The 15,316-nt window shown below is 42.1% G+C and overlaps 1 protein-coding gene across 3 annotated transcripts; it reads left to right on the plus strand.

Annotated features, from left to right (window-relative positions):
* Positions 1-2: 2 nt before the first annotated feature.
* rbck1 (RanBP-type and C3HC4-type zinc finger containing 1) lies at positions 3-15,239 on the plus strand. 3 transcript variants are annotated; one of them, XM_064965961.1, is made up of 13 exons: positions 3-223; positions 518-565; positions 769-913; positions 1,510-1,606; positions 1,738-1,936; positions 2,128-2,234; positions 2,341-2,514; positions 2,712-2,872; positions 4,539-4,650; positions 4,950-5,129; positions 5,248-5,346; positions 5,680-5,823; positions 14,052-15,239. In XM_064965961.1, the coding sequence occupies exons 2-13, from the start codon at positions 526-528 to the stop codon at positions 14,130-14,132; spliced, it is 1,539 nt and encodes a 512-aa protein (XP_064822033.1). In that variant the 5' UTR covers positions 3-223; positions 518-525; the 3' UTR covers positions 14,133-15,239. The 3 variants fall into 3 exon arrangements, with proteins under 3 accessions (XP_064822033.1, XP_064822032.1, XP_064822034.1); XM_064965960.1 differs by lacking the exon at positions 3-223 and adding an exon at positions 230-345; XM_064965962.1 differs by lacking the exon at positions 3-223 and adding an exon at positions 254-304.
* The last annotated feature ends 77 nt before the right edge of the window (positions 15,240-15,316 follow it).

Below are 15,316 nucleotides of genomic sequence, written 5' to 3' on the forward strand. Positions count from 1 at the left end.
AAAAACGTACTTCCTGAATATAGCTAGCTAAGTTTCGTTTCACTTTTCATTCAGCTAGCCTTATAATCTTGATGATGAAGTAGCTACACGTAAAGAGAAGTGGTTTCAAGTTCTATAATTACGTAAAATTTTGTGGCAAGAGAAAGGTAAGTTAATTGTCAACAGATGAGGAAACTCTATGAAGAAGCCTGATAGCCCTATTACGTAACCGCGCGCTGATCAGGTGAGAAACCCATTTGCAGTTTTATCAACTTGAAGCTCGAGCGCCTTTACCACCTTCACTCTGCTGTGTGACCCATTCTATGTAAATTTCTCTCAATTTTGGTAGTCTCTGGATACTTATGGGTAAAGTATCACATGTCGTTTAGCATACAATACAATATTAATAGTAATAGTCTTCCTTATGGGATAGAGTACCGTCAAAGTGAACGTTTCCGTTTCACATGATGTTGTTTTTCACTGTGTGTTATTCTTCTCTGCATCATTACTTTCTTATTCTTGTCATTTCTTAAAATAGGTCTAACTATGACTTCTCCTGAGGTCTTCACAAGCAACTTAGTAGAGGGTAAGAATAGAGAGTTTTCATAATAGTCTCCTATCTGATTCCCTGATCATGTCTAAATGGTCAGGTCAATAAACGGCCAAAGAGCAATGATAGTATGACATCATATGAACGTGAAACGTACAATAGCTGGTCTATTTTTGACCAAGTTTAATTGAGTATCGAGTGTTCTGTGCATTGATGAAAATGTCATTTTTCTATTGCAGCGGAGGAGCTAGCCCAGTTGTTGAGTGAGGCCATCAACTGTGGTGACAAAGAGGAAGCCAAAAGGTGTTCAGAGCAGCTGGCAGAGTTGTGTGTACCAGTATCTGTCATGATCTCCCGCAAGGCTTACTCCCAAGACTCTATTCGGTAGGTGGAATCATTTAGTAGTATTCTGTTGGGTCATACTTTACATTAGTTACATAGGATTAGCCTATAACAGAATAAACGCAAGTGGAATAATCAACATGTAATTAGGCTGTAACAAGCTATTAGGTACAAGCGATTGTGGATTACTTACTTTACTCTATTGCTCACCACCTTGAAAAACGTAAGATGCACTATGCAGAAATCGCCCCACCATTTCCTGGTTGCTACAAGTCTAATTGTCAAAACAAACAAGTAGAGTGTAGAAAATCATTGTACCATTCAAACCGCTATGAAATATATTTTCCATAAACAAAATTATTGCATTTTAGCTGTTTGAAGCTGGTGTACCAAACCGAAAGTAAAATATGGAAATACGAAATGTAAGCACGTGAAGCATAGAAATAGTGCACATAGAACTTCTTATGCTTCCTTTCAATGAGAATGGCACGTCTATAACACCAATTTGTATGTGAATTTGGTTGGTTGGCCCACAAAGTGACATATTGCAGCTTTAATAAATTGTAACACCTTTGTAACTGTTGTTTTAGTGCTGAGACATTCAGACCCAGTTACCTCTATTGGTTACTTTGCTGCAGGTTGAAGGTGGGAGTCGGGGATGCACAGTCAGAAAACTATATTCCGGTTACCTTGTTGGTAACACTTGACATGACCATTTCAGATCTGAAAGAAAAGGTAAAATAAATCATTGTTGCAACCCATTTTTACCAACAGCTCTGATATTTACTCATTATCTTGAACACACATATTTGCAGTGAAAAAAGTGGAGACCGAGACCCCATACATTCTTGAATTTCTCTCTACAGATCAATACTGACTATGGATTTCATCCATCTCTGCAAAGCTGGGTGATCGGTAAGCGTCTGGCACGGGTCTCTAAAACTCTGTACAGCCATGGGGTAAGGAAGAATGGAGACCAAGCCTACCTGTACATCAAGTCTGCCCAGGCTGCCAACCTCAGCCGGGAGCAAGTCAACCAGGAGGAGGAGCACCGTCGGCTAGACAGTAAGGATACTCTGTCATACAGCACTGTTTAGTCTTCCAATAAGAACCTAGTATACTGAGCAAGGCACAGGTTGTCAACGTATCAGCTTGTGACACACACAAGCACACTTACACCAACCTATACCTTAAAATATTTCCCCCCATTGTGGACAGCCATGTTTGTATTTTGACTTGTTGCCATCATGGTATAGGTATCATTGAGTCATTGAGTCCTCTACTGGCCAGAGGAGCAACTGGACCAACCCCACCTCCCAAAACTAAACAACCAGCACCTCCTCCTCTGCAACCAAAGCCTCTGGTAATATTATAATGCAAAATGTGCAATGACTCATTGTATACATATACGATAACCATGACCGTTTCTACAATAATGTGTGCTTGCATATGTGTGTGGGGACAACTAGGTGGGTTGGTCATGCTCTGTGTGCACCTATGCTAACAAGCCAACGAGGCCAGGCTGTGAGATGTGTGGGTCTGAAAGACCAGAAGATTATAAAGTCCCTGAGGTTTACCAGCCTGATGAGCAGGAGATCCAGAGACTCCAGCTAGAGGAGATGGCCAATCTACAGTACCAGCAGGTATGCTTTAAACAAGATATGAGTTACAAGATATGAGATATACACGTGTTACTCAGATTTTCGTGACAATCATGTCACAATTACATATAGCTAAAAAGACACTTGGTATGACTGTTTTAATGTGTGTAGCCACCTTATTAAATGAGAAAGACAGCGTTCCCTTAATTTTACCGCTCTGTTGCTGTGGGACGATGAAGGCATTGGATGAAGAGCGGGAGAGGAATTTCTTGAGTCTGGTGGAAACAGACGCCCACAGCCTCGTCCCCAACACAGAGGAGCTGGACTGTCCTATTTGCCTCTGCTCCATTCCGCCAGGGGAGGGAGCCACACTGCGGGAGTGCCTGCATGTTTTCTGCAGGTATAACACATCTTGGCTACATCTCAGTAAGGGGGTAAATGTTATTTATAATAGGGGTTACATGGAGAAAATCGGACCTCTCTGAAATGAAAATGGGACTACCCTCCCTTCAGCAAAATATATTTTACTTAAACCCTCTGAATGCTTGAAAAAAAAACAAGTGACCATCCCCTATACCCAAAATAATAATTAAAATCAAAATGATAGCAGAGAATATGTATACCGTTTACCCTCACTTCCTGGACAGAGCAGAGCCTTAGATACACAGTTTTAGAAACTGTTCTTCATCCTGTAAGCATTACATGGCAACACAGGAAGAGTGACAGCGCAGAGGGCTGCAGGCCAGGAGGTTGTGGGTGGAGGAATTGACTGGCAAAATGTATGGCTATAGCCTAATTCCGTCTGTCAAACAGGTAGGCCTACCTCTTATTTCTTAAATAGGAAGAAATAGACTCAAATATAAAGCCTTCTTGTTGTTAGTTAAGTCTACTTTTTTTTTTTTAAATATGGTGAAATGAATTATGTCTTCTTGAATTTGCCTACTTTCAGCACCATGAGGTGTCCATTTCCGATTGATTGTGACGCGGCTGCTGCTTCAGGTTTTAGCCCCACGATGTAAACTACTCAAATTTGGCTTTTGTGATGTCAATAAATATGATAACTACATAATGGACAAGAAACATATTGTTTTTAATAAAAATTAATTAAAGTATTAGCAAGCTATCAAAGTTGACCTCCGGTCCTCCTTCTCATTTTCGCGCTCTCTTCAAACTGATCAGAACATAGGATATAGGCTAGTCCGCGCACAAGATGGTGCATTTTGTGGACTTGGCCTAATAAATAAAAACATTTGGAAGCGGCCTTTGACTCTCCTCCTGAACTGCCACTGTAGCCCTACACAGCACAGCCATTGGCAGCAGACAAAAAGTTTTGGATCAGCAAGAGCAGAGCAGGCCGGGGCTCAGGGTTGGAATATCCATTGCCGTGTGTAATGCAGCCTAGTTTTATTTTCACTGCGGCTATCTTAGAAATATAACGTTGTTCTGTGCCTCTCCGAGCATGCACTTCATAGCCTATGGCCTATAGGCTATGGATCATTGGATTGAGACCAGACTAAATTTCCTATAGGCACACTTGATATTGCACGCCCAGCGGCAAATCAGAGATGAGGAGTGGCATCGAGCACACATTGATATATAGCCTAATAAGCAACTAATTCTAAAACACTGAGAAATATTGACATTTCTTCAATTACAAATTACATGACCCTCCCCTGGATTAGATTGAAAACGTACTAAACCCTCCCCTTGACTGAGATTGAAAAAGGAGGACCCTACGCAATTTCCCTCCAGGTAACCATTCTGTACATTTTGATCAATCCTTAATATTATAAAATGGCTTCCATTACTTGTCTCATGCACGAGGAAACAAAGCTACAACTATTGAGACACAGCCCTGGCTGGTACTCTCTGGAGTAGATCACTGTCGCTCCACTGCTATCAATAATATAGAAATGAAATACTTACTGACCTTGTATCAATTTTAGAGATGTTCCCATAAATGTTTTATCTGTAATAAATAAAAAAAACGACAATCTAAATTATTAAAATAATTTGAGACATATACAGGTTAAATGCCTTCTTATTTGCGTGTTTTCTTTAAACAGGGAGTGTCTTAAAGGAACCATAGTGAATAGCATGGATCCAGAGGTGACCTGCCCTTATGGGGATGAAGACTACAGCTGTGATAGAAAGCTGCAGGACAGGGAGATCCAATCTGTGAGTCCTGCTGGTGCTCTCGCCATTAGCCTGGCAGCCAGTCAGTTTATGCTTGGTTGGCTAAAGAAAAAACAGAACTGTACCCAGGCCATCTCACTATAGCTCTCTGTATCAAGTGATGATAATGCCTTGTATCATTTATGTAGGGTGCTAATAATAATAATAAATAATAATACATGGCATTTATATAGTGCTTTTCAAAGACCCAAAGATGATTTTTGTGAAAGATATTCATCACCATAACATATATTTTATCCATTCCATTGTACTGTACAGTGTCCTGTTCTTTGTCTCTTTAGCTTCTCTCTCAGGAAGAGCACCAGAAGCTTCTAGAGCTGAGGCTCAGTATTGCTGAGACGCGGAGTGAGAACAGCTACCACTGCAAAACCCCCGACTGCGCTGGCTGGTGCATCTTTGAGGACGAAGTCAATGAGTTTATTTGTGAGCTCTGCAAAGAGACCAATTGCCTCCTCTGCAAGGTGTGTCAACTTTCTCTCTCTCACTCTCCCTCCTTTGTCCCCCCTTGAATGCTAAAATAAATTATGAAGATAACAATAGGTGCTTGGCCAACAAACTTTTTGTCAACCTCTTTTTAAGGCCATCCACAAAGACATGAACTGCAAGGAGTATCAAGATGATCTCCGGATCAGAGCTGAGAATGACGTGGCTGCAAAACAGACCACACAGATGCTGGAGGTAATGTGGTAACAGGCAGATAGTATTCCCTTTCAGTGATATAGCACTGTCTTGGATTGAACATGACATACTACACTACTGAACTGCTATTTGAAGTCTGTTTTTTGGGGGGTGAAACATACTATCGGCCTATTATAGTTTTGAACTGAAATATGAAGCTTATGGGTTTAGATTACACATACTGTCAGCCTATTACACTACCGAACCCATATGTGAAGTCTACTGGTATACCTAATCTTGATTAAACCCACTATTGGGTTATTATACGACTGTACTGTGATATGATATCTATGGGTAAACCTAACCTGGAGCTCCTGTTGTCTTCTTCGATAGTCCTTACTGCAGAACGGGGAGGCCATGCACTGTCCTAAGTGTAAGGTCATAGTTCAGAAGAAGGACGGCTGTGATTGGATCTGCTGCCTGATGTGTAAGACGGAGATCTGCTGGGTCACCAAGCAGGCTCGCTGGGGACCAAACGTAAGACAGTTAAGGCCAAATCAAACGAAACATGAATGAGCGTTGCTCGTTCGACGCAAGAAAAATATATATTTGCTGTCTAATTTGAAGCGGATGGCGATTTTGACAGCATCGATTCTCGCGGCCCGTCTGATTTCTGTCATTCACTACCATGCATTCTAATTCCAGCATGTAAACACTCGTTGGCGTTTCGTTTGATTTGCCCTTCAGTTACAATGAACTGTACTCTTACAGCTACTTCCTCCCCACTCTAATACCTCACCGTGCTAGACCATTCTTCTTAGACCTACCCTATGGCACAATTTCAAACATACACTACATGACCAAAAGTATGTGGATACCTGCTCGTCGAACATCTCATTCCAAAATCATGGGTGTTAATGTGGAGTTGGTTGCCCCTTTGCTTCCATAACAGCCTCCACTCTTATGGGAAGGCTTTCCACTAGATGTTGGAACATTGTTGCGGGGACTTGCTTCCATTCAGCCACGAGCGCATTAGTGAGGTCGGGCAGTGATGTTGGGCGATTAGGCCTGGCTCGCAGTCTGCGTTCTAATTCATCCTAAAGGTGTTTGATGGGCTTGAAGTCAGGTCTCTGTGCAGGCCAGTCAAGTTCTTCCACACCAAGCTCAACAAACCATTTCTGTATGGACCTCGCTTTGTGCACGTGGGCATTGTCATGCTGAAACAAAAAAGGGCCTTCCCCAAACTGTTCCACATGTTGGAAGCACAGAATCGTTTAGATTGTCATTGTATGCTATAGTGTTAATTTCCCTTCACTGGAACTAATGGACCTAGCCCGAACTATGAAAAACAGCCCCAGACCATTGTTCCTCCTCAACCAAACTTTACAGTTAGCACTATGCATTTAGGCGGGTTGCATTCTCCTGGCATCCGCCAAACCCAGATTCGTCTGTCGGACTGATGGTGAAGTGTGTTTCATCACTCCAGAGAACGTGTTTCTACTGCTCCAGAGTCCAATGGCGGTGAGCTTTACACCACTCCTGCTGATGCTTGGCATTAAGCATGGTGATCTTAGGCATGTGTGCAGCTGCTCAGCCAAGAAAACTAATTTAATGAAGCTCCCGACGAACAGTTCTTGTACTAACATTGCTTCCAGAGGCAGTTTGGAACTCGGTAGGGAGTGTTGCAACCGAGGACAGACAATTTTTACACGCTCCAGCACTCGCCGTCCTGTTCTGTAAGCTTGTGTGGCCTACCACTTCATAGCAAAGCCTTCATTGCTCTTAGATGTTTATATTTCACAATAACAGCATTTATAGTGCTCTAGCGGGGCAGAAATTTAACGAACTGACTTGTTGGAAATGTGGCATCCAATGACGGTGCCACGTTGAAAGTCACTGAGCTCTTCAGTTACACCATGCCCAAACCGGACGCATGTGTGCATGCGCCATCGTGCGCAAATTGATTTTGTCCCCCCACATCAAACGTGATCACGACATGCAGGTTGAAATATCAAAACAAACTCTGAACCAATTATATTTTGGGGACAGGTCAAAAAGCATAAAACATTTATGGAAATTTAGCTAGCTAGCTTGCTGTTGCTAGCTAATTTGTCCTGGGATATAAACATTGAGTTATTTTACCTGAAATGCACAAGGTCCTCTACTCTACTAATCTACACGTAAAACAGTCAACTGAATCGTTTTTAGTCATCTCTCCTCCTTCCAGGATTCTTTTTCTTCTTTGGACTATATGGCTTTTGACAACTAACTTTCATAATAAGGTGCATTACCACAACCAACCTCAGTTTATCTTTCAATTACCCACGTGGGTATATGTTCCAAAAAAACAATGAGAAGATGGCACGTGGGTATATGCTTCTAAAGACCAATGAGGAGATGGGAGAGGCAGGACTTGCAGCGCGTTCTGTATCACAAATAGAATCAACTTCTATTTTAGCGTCTGGCAACGCAGACACGCGTGTAGGTGCAATGATTGAATAACATGTATGTGTACATTTATTTTGCAACACTCGCTCTTTCGATGCGACCGGTGTAGTCAGCATGTAAGGTCATTCTACTGCCATTGTTTGTGTATTGCATGGCTGTGTGCTCGATTTTATACACCTGTCAGCAACGGGTGTGGCTGAAATAGCCGAAACCACTAATTTGAAGGGATGTGCCTTCGGAAAGCATTCAGACCCCTTGACTTCTTTTCACATTTTGTTAGGTTACAGCCTTATTCTAAAATTGATTAAATGTTTTTTTATCCTCTCATCAATCTACACACATTACCCCATAATGACAAAGCAAAAACAGGATGTTAGACATTTTTGCTAATTTCTAAAAAACAAAAAATGGAAATATCACATTTACATAAGTATTCAGACCCTTTACTCAGTACTTTGTTGAAGCACCTTTGGTAGCGATTACAGCCTCGAGTCTTCTTGCGTATGACGCTACAAGTTTGGAACACCTGTCTTTGGAGAGTTTCTCCCATTCTGCTCTGCAGATCCTCTCTAGCTATGTCAGGTTGGATCGGGAGCGTCGCTGCACAGCTATTTTCAGGTCTCTCCAGAGATGTTCGATCAGGTTCAAGTCCTGGCCACTCTGTCTGGGCCACTCAAAAGACATTCGGAGACTTGTCCCGAAGTCACTCCTGAGTTGTCTTGGCTGTATGCTTAGGATCGTTGTCCTGCTGGAAGATGAACCTTTGCCCCAGTATGAGATCCTGAGTGCTCTGGAGCCAGTTTTCATCAAGAATCTCTGTACTTTGTTTCGTTCATCTTTCCCTCGTTCAAATTAAATCGGATTGTATTTGTCACATGCGCTGATACAACAAGTTTGGCACACCTTAGAGTGAAATGCTTACTTACAAGCCCTTAACCAACTTAACCAGTTCAGAAAAGTACCTCAAGAAATAAAAGTAACAAATAATTAAAGAGCAGCAGCAAAATAACAATAGCGAGGCTATATACAGGGGGTACCGGTACAGAGTCAGTGTGCGAGGAACCGGTTAGTCGAGGTAATTGAGGTAATATGTACATGTAGGTAGAGTTATTAAAGTGACTATTCATAGATAATAAACAGAGAGTAGCAGCAGCGTAAAAGAAGGGGGGGGGGGTCAATGCAAATAGTCTGGGTAGCCATTTGTTGGCTTGGGGGTAGAAGCTGTTTGGAAGCCTAATGGACCTAGACTTGAAGCTCTGGTACTGCTTGCCGTGCGGTAGCGGAGAGAACAGTCTATGACTTGGGTGGCTGGAGTCTTTGACAAATTCTAGGGCCTTCCTTTGTCACAGCCTGGTATAGAGGTCCTGGATGGCAGGAAGCTTGGCCCCAGTGGTATACTGGGCCGTTCGCACTACCCTCTGTAGTGCCTTGCGGTCGGAGGCCGAGCAGTTGCCATACCATGCAGTGATGCAACCAAATGCTCTCGATGGTGCAGCTGTATAACCTTTTGCGGATCTGAGGACCCATGCCAAATCTTTTCAGACTACTGAGGGGGAATAGGTTTTGTCGTGCCCTCTTCATCGACTGTCTTGGTGTGCTTGGACCATGTTAGTTTGTTGGTGATGTGGACACCAAGGAACTTGACACTCTCAATCTGTTCCACAAAAGCTCGGTCGATGAGAATGGGGGCGTGCTCGGTCCTCCTTTTCCGATAGTCCACAATCATCTCCTTTGTCTTGATCACGTTGAGGGAGAGGTTGTTGTCCTGGCACCACACGGTCAGGTCTCTGACCTCCTCCCTATACAATGTCTTGTGGTTGTCGGTGATCAGGCCTACCACTGTTGTGTAATCTGCAAACTTAATGATGGTGTTGGAGTCGTACCTGCCCATGCAGTCATGAGTGAACAGGGAGTACACGCACCCCTGAGGGGCCCTTATGGTGAGGACCAGCGTGGCAGATGTGTTGTTTACCTACCCTTACCACTTGGGGGCAGCCCGTCAGGAAGTCCAGGATCCAGTTGCAGAGGGAGGTGTTTATATCCAGGGTCTTTAGCTGAATGATGAGCTTAGAGGGCACTATAGTGTTGAACGCTGAGCTGTCGTCTTTGAATAGAATTCTCGCATAGATGTTCCTTTTGTCCAGGTGTGAAAGGGCAGTGTGAAGTGCAATAGAGATTGCATCATTTGTGGATCTGTTGGGGCGGTATGCAAATTGGAGTGGGTGTAGAGTTTCTGGGTTAATGGTGTTGATGTGAGCCATGACCAGCCTTTCAAAGAACTTCAAGGCTACAGACGTGAGTGCTACGGGTCGGTAGTCAATTAGGTAGGTTAACTTTGTATTCTTGGGCACAGGGACTATGGTGGTCTGCTTGAAACATGTTGGTATTACAGACTCAGACAGGGAGAGGTTGAAAATGTCAGTGAAGACACTTGCCAGTTGGTCAGCGCATGCTCGTTGTACATGTCCTGTAATCCGTCTGGCCCTGCGGCCTTGTGAATGTTGACCTGTTTAGTTCTTACTCATAACGGCTACGGAAAGCGTGATCACACAGTCGTCTGGAACAGCTGATGCTCTCATACAGGTTTCAGTGTTAATTGCATCGAAGCGGCATAGAGATAACGTAGCTCGTCTGGTAGGCTTGTGTCACTGGGCAGCTCGTGGCTGTGCTTCCCTTTGTAGTCTGTAATAGTTTGCAAGCCCTGCCACATCCGACGAGCGTCGGAGCCGGTGTAGGACAATTCGATCTTAGTCCTGTGTTGATGCTTTTCCTGTTTGATGGTTCGTCGGAGGGCTTAGCAAGATTTCTTATAAGCTTCCGGGTTAGAGTCCCGCTCCTTGAAAGCGGCAGTTCTACCCTTTTGCTCAGTGCGGATGTTGCCTGTAATCCATGGCTTCTGGTTGGGGTATGTACATACAGTCACTGTGGGGGTTCGACATCATCAATGCACTTATTGATGAAGCCATTGACTGATGTGGTGTACTCCTCAATGCCTTCGGAAGAATCCCATTACATGTTCCAGTCTGTGCTAGCAAAACAGTCCTGTAGCTTAGCATCTGCTTCATCTGACCACTTTTTTATTGACCAAGTCCCTGGTGCTTCCTGCTTTAGTTTTTTCTTGTAAGCAGGAATCAGGAGGATATAATTATGGTCAGATTTGCCAAATGGAGGACGAAGGAGAGCTTTGTACACGTCTCTGTGTGTGGAGTAAAGGTGTTCTAGAGTTTTTTCCCTCTGATTGCACATTTAACATGCTGGTAAGTTTCCCTGGATGAGCAGTTTCCTGTTTGCTTATGGCTGTATACAGCTCATTGAGTGCGGTCTTAGTACCAGCACCGGTTTGTGGTGGTAAATAGACAGCTACGAAGAATATAGATGAAATCTCTCTTGGTAGATGGCATGGTCTACAGCTTTTCATGAGATACTCTACCTCAGGTGAGCAAAACCTCAATACTTCCTTAGATATTGTTTACCAGCTGTTGTTTACAAATATACATAGACCAGCACCCCTTCTCACCAGAGGCTGCAGTTCTATCATGCCGATACAGTGTGTAACCCACCAGCTGTATGTTATTCATGTCGTCGTTCAGCCGCGACTCGGTGAAACATAAGATATAACCATTTTTAATGTCTTGTTGGTAGAATACACGTGCTTGTAGTTCGTCAACTTTATTATCCAGCGATTGTACGTTGGCAAAGACAGATTAGCCACTCGTCGCCGGATCCTTACAAGGCACCCCAATCTCCTTCCTTGATATCTACATCTTGTTCTCCCGCGAATGACGGAGATGAGGGCCTCATCGGGTGTCTGGAGTAAATCCCTCTCGTCTGACTCATTAAAGACAAATGATTTGTCCAGTTCAAGGTGAGTAATTGCTGTTCTGATGTCCAGAAGCTCTTTTCGGTCATAAGAGATGCAGCAACATTATGTACAAAATAAGTTACAAACAATGAGAGAAAAACTAACAAAATAGCACGGTTGGTTAAGAGCCCATTAAATAGCAGCCATCTAGCAGTCATTACTACCCTATCCTGACTAGTCTCCCAGTCCCTGCCGCTGAAAAACATCCCCACAGCATGATGCTTCACCATAGGGATGGTGCCAGGTATTCTCCAGACTTAGTGCTTGGCATTCATACCAAATAGTTCAATCATGGTTTCATCAGACCAGAGAATCTTGTTTCTCATGTTCCGAGAGTCTTTAGGTGCCTTTTGGCAAACTCCAAGCGGGCTGTCATGTGCCTTTTACTGAGGAGTGGCTACTGTATGACCACTCTACCATAAAGGCAGTGGTGGAAAAAGTACCCAATTGTTATACTTGAGTTAAAGGAACAATACCTTAATAGAAAATAACTCAAGTAAAAGTGAAAGTTACCCAGTAACATACTCTACATAAGTATCAAAAGTATAAGTATAAATAATTACAAATTCCTGATATTAAGCAAACTACACAGCACCATTTTCTTGTTTTTATGTACCAATATTATTATTTTTTTTCCAACACTCTGACATAATTAAGCATTTGTGTTTAGTGAGTCCACCAGATCAGAGGCAGGAGGGATGACCGGGGATGTTCTCTTGATATTTTGGACCATTTTTCTGTCCTGCTAAGCATTCAAAACATAAAAAGTTCTTCAGGGAAAATGTATGGAGTAAAAAGTACATTATTTTCTTTAGGAATGTAGTGAAGTAGAAGTTGTAAACAACATAAATAGTAAAGTACAGATATCCCAAAAAACAACTTAAGTAGTACTTGAAAGTATTTTTACTTAAGTACTTTGCATAAAGGCCTGATTGGCAGAGTGCTACAGAGATGGGGGAACCTTCCAGAAGAACAACAATCTCCACTGAGGAACTCTAGAGGTCTGTCAGAGTGACCATTGGGTTCTTCTTCCCCCGATTGCTCAGTTTGGCCAGGCGGCCAGCTCAAGGTCTTGGTGGCAGCTCAGCTCAAGTACTTGGTGGTTCCAAACTTTTTCCATTTAATAATGATGGAGGCCACCCACTGTGTTCTTGGGGACCTTCAATGCTGCAGAAATGTTTTGGTACCCTTCACTAGATCTGTGCCTCTACTCAATCCTGTCTCGGAGCTCTATGGACAATTCCTTCGACCTCATGGCTTGGTTTCTGCTCTGACATGCACTGTCAACTGTTGGACCTTATACAGACAGGTGTGTATCTTTCCAAATCATGTCCAATCAATTTAATTTACCACAGGTGTACTCCAATCAAGTTGTAGAAACATCTCAAGGATGATCAATGGAAACAGGGTGCACCTGAGCTCAATTTCAACTTTTATAGCAAAGGGTCTGAATACTTACAGTACCAGTCAAAAAATAATTTGTATACATTTGCAAAAATGTCTAAAAACCAGTTTTCGCTTTGTCTTTATGGTGTATTCTGTGTAGATTGCTGAATTTATTTTCTTTAATCCATTTTAGAATAAGGCATAACAAAATTTTGAAAGTCAAGGGGTCGGAACACTTTTTGAAAGCACTGCAGTATATCACTATGGTCACCAAAAAATTTGAAAGTTACCATGCCCAGTTTGAATGCTATACTCTTTATTAAGCCATTCAAAAATCTTAGGTCAGATATTAAGATCTAATGGATTCTATAGTGAAAACACAAAAAATCTATATTATTAACTGATCTGCCCCAATCCAGTACTGCTTTTGTGTTAAATACATGGTACAGTACTATACGACTTTGCATATCCTGTAGAACTGAGTGTATTAAAAAGTTTGTACCATGGCATTGTTTAATACTCATTTCTGATTGGCTTGAAGGGCATTCCAGCGCGTGCATTATTTCCCCATAATGCATGGTATATTTTCGCAGTAGAATTCAATGGCTATATTTCGTTCCTACATGTTCTATGTTTGAGCTGCTTTTGAATGCAAAAGTATAATTGAAAACATTATTGGCATTGTTGAGTTCAATTTTCATAATAGCAAGCTAGGACACCTGCATTGCTTGCTGTTTGGGGTTTTAGGCTGGGTTTCTGTACAGCACCGACATCAGCTGATGTAAAAAGGGCTTTATAAATACATTTGATTGATGGTTTAGTTAGCTAAACTAGCAAGTCTGTTTGTTTTTGTCACTAAGGCAACTACTGTCACAATCTTGTAAACTTGCTAAATACATTCATTTCTAGTGGCTAATGTGTTAAATTATAGACATGGTATGAGGGATAATCAACTCGGGGCTCAATGCGTTCTCTGGAAAATAATTAAACTCGTGTTGGTCAGTTCCACTCCGCTAGTGCATCTTGGAACTTGTTGATGATTCCTTTCGTATCTGATGCCTCTCTGCAGGGTTCTGGGGACAACTCAGGAGGCTGTGGATGTCGATTCGATGGGGCGCGTTGCCACCCTAACTGCCAGAACTGCCACTGAGGGGCCCCACTCCATCTCAACATGGTGCTGGATGGGTAGTCCATATCGGGACACACTCAGTGTCCTGTGAGGCAAGGAGACTATTTTCACTCCTCAGTAATCCTAACCTGGACTAACCTGAAAAAAATCATGCACGGATGTCAAGGGATGATTTGGGTAAAAACTTTAGTTCTGCACATGGATCTCAAGTTGTTCAGTCCTTTGTGAAGACACTGGCTGGTCTTACTTCCAAAGTCCTTTTACATTACTTTGAACACCAATTATCCCTGGGCGGTGTTTAATTGATGGTTCAATTAACGTTGATGTATCACACATTTTATTACCTAGTTAGAGGAATAATATAAATGTTTTGCTCTATACATGTAGGACAATTGTTAAATATTATGTTAGAGGTGTATAACCACCTATATCTGACAGGGGACACTCCATTTAAACAAAACAGGGTTGTGAAATAAATTCAAGATGCTTATTGTTTTCTTTGAGATGCACGCTTCTGTTTTGTTAAATGGCAAGAGTCTTAGACACTGGAAGAATATTGTCCTCCATGTAGAAAATAAATGTTGGCTAATTGTTTTAACTTCTCATCAGCAGTAAGGTTCTTGTCATGACCTTAAAAGCATTAACACTAGAGATACTAAAACAGATACATATTGTAACCTTGTAATAGGGATAACTATTTACTTTTCTTTGGACTGAGCGTGTACAACTGTAATTAAGGGATATTTAACATTCATTGGCTCTGTTAGATTTTGTAAGTTATCAAAGGCGGTAATGGACAATCACAATTCTTCTGTAGTTTGGTTTGACCACTCCTCCAGCCTTATTGGAAGTGTTTTTTGAACACTCCCAGCAGAAGCCATCCATACTTTTTTGTTTTTTGTTATTATACAACTAAACCGATCTGTTCAGCGTAGCCAGTTGTTTTAACACTGCATACAGTGCAGTATAATGCAAGTCTCAGCTATGTTCATTAGCTACTTTTTTGAAGGATGATACCATTGCAGGGCACAATTACTATTTTGTTTGGCGAATGTAAAGCATTAATTACTTTAGGGAAAAGAACAACTTTTCTTCATGAATGATCCAGAATAAAGGGGTTTTATTGTGTTGGCTGTCTGCTGCTTTGAGTCATTTTTAGCCCTTAGCGTAAACAAAGATGGTAGAAACCTTAGACTCCGGTGATT

Source organism: Oncorhynchus masou, chromosome 5, assembly GCF_036934945.1.
Source record: "Oncorhynchus masou masou isolate Uvic2021 chromosome 5, UVic_Omas_1.1, whole genome shotgun sequence".
Classification (NCBI taxonomy): domain Eukaryota; kingdom Metazoa; phylum Chordata; class Actinopteri; order Salmoniformes; family Salmonidae; genus Oncorhynchus; species Oncorhynchus masou.

Bases quoted from the DNA above. Each gene is read 5' to 3' on its own strand.
- rbck1 (XM_064965960.1), top strand. The intron at 566-768 runs GTAAGAATAGAG...TTTCTATTGCAG, and splicing joins CACAAGCAACTTAGTAGAGG to CGGAGGAGCTAGCCCAGTTG. The intron at 2,515-2,711 runs GTATGCTTTAAA...GGGACGATGAAG, and splicing joins CCAATCTACAGTACCAGCAG to GCATTGGATGAAGAGCGGGA.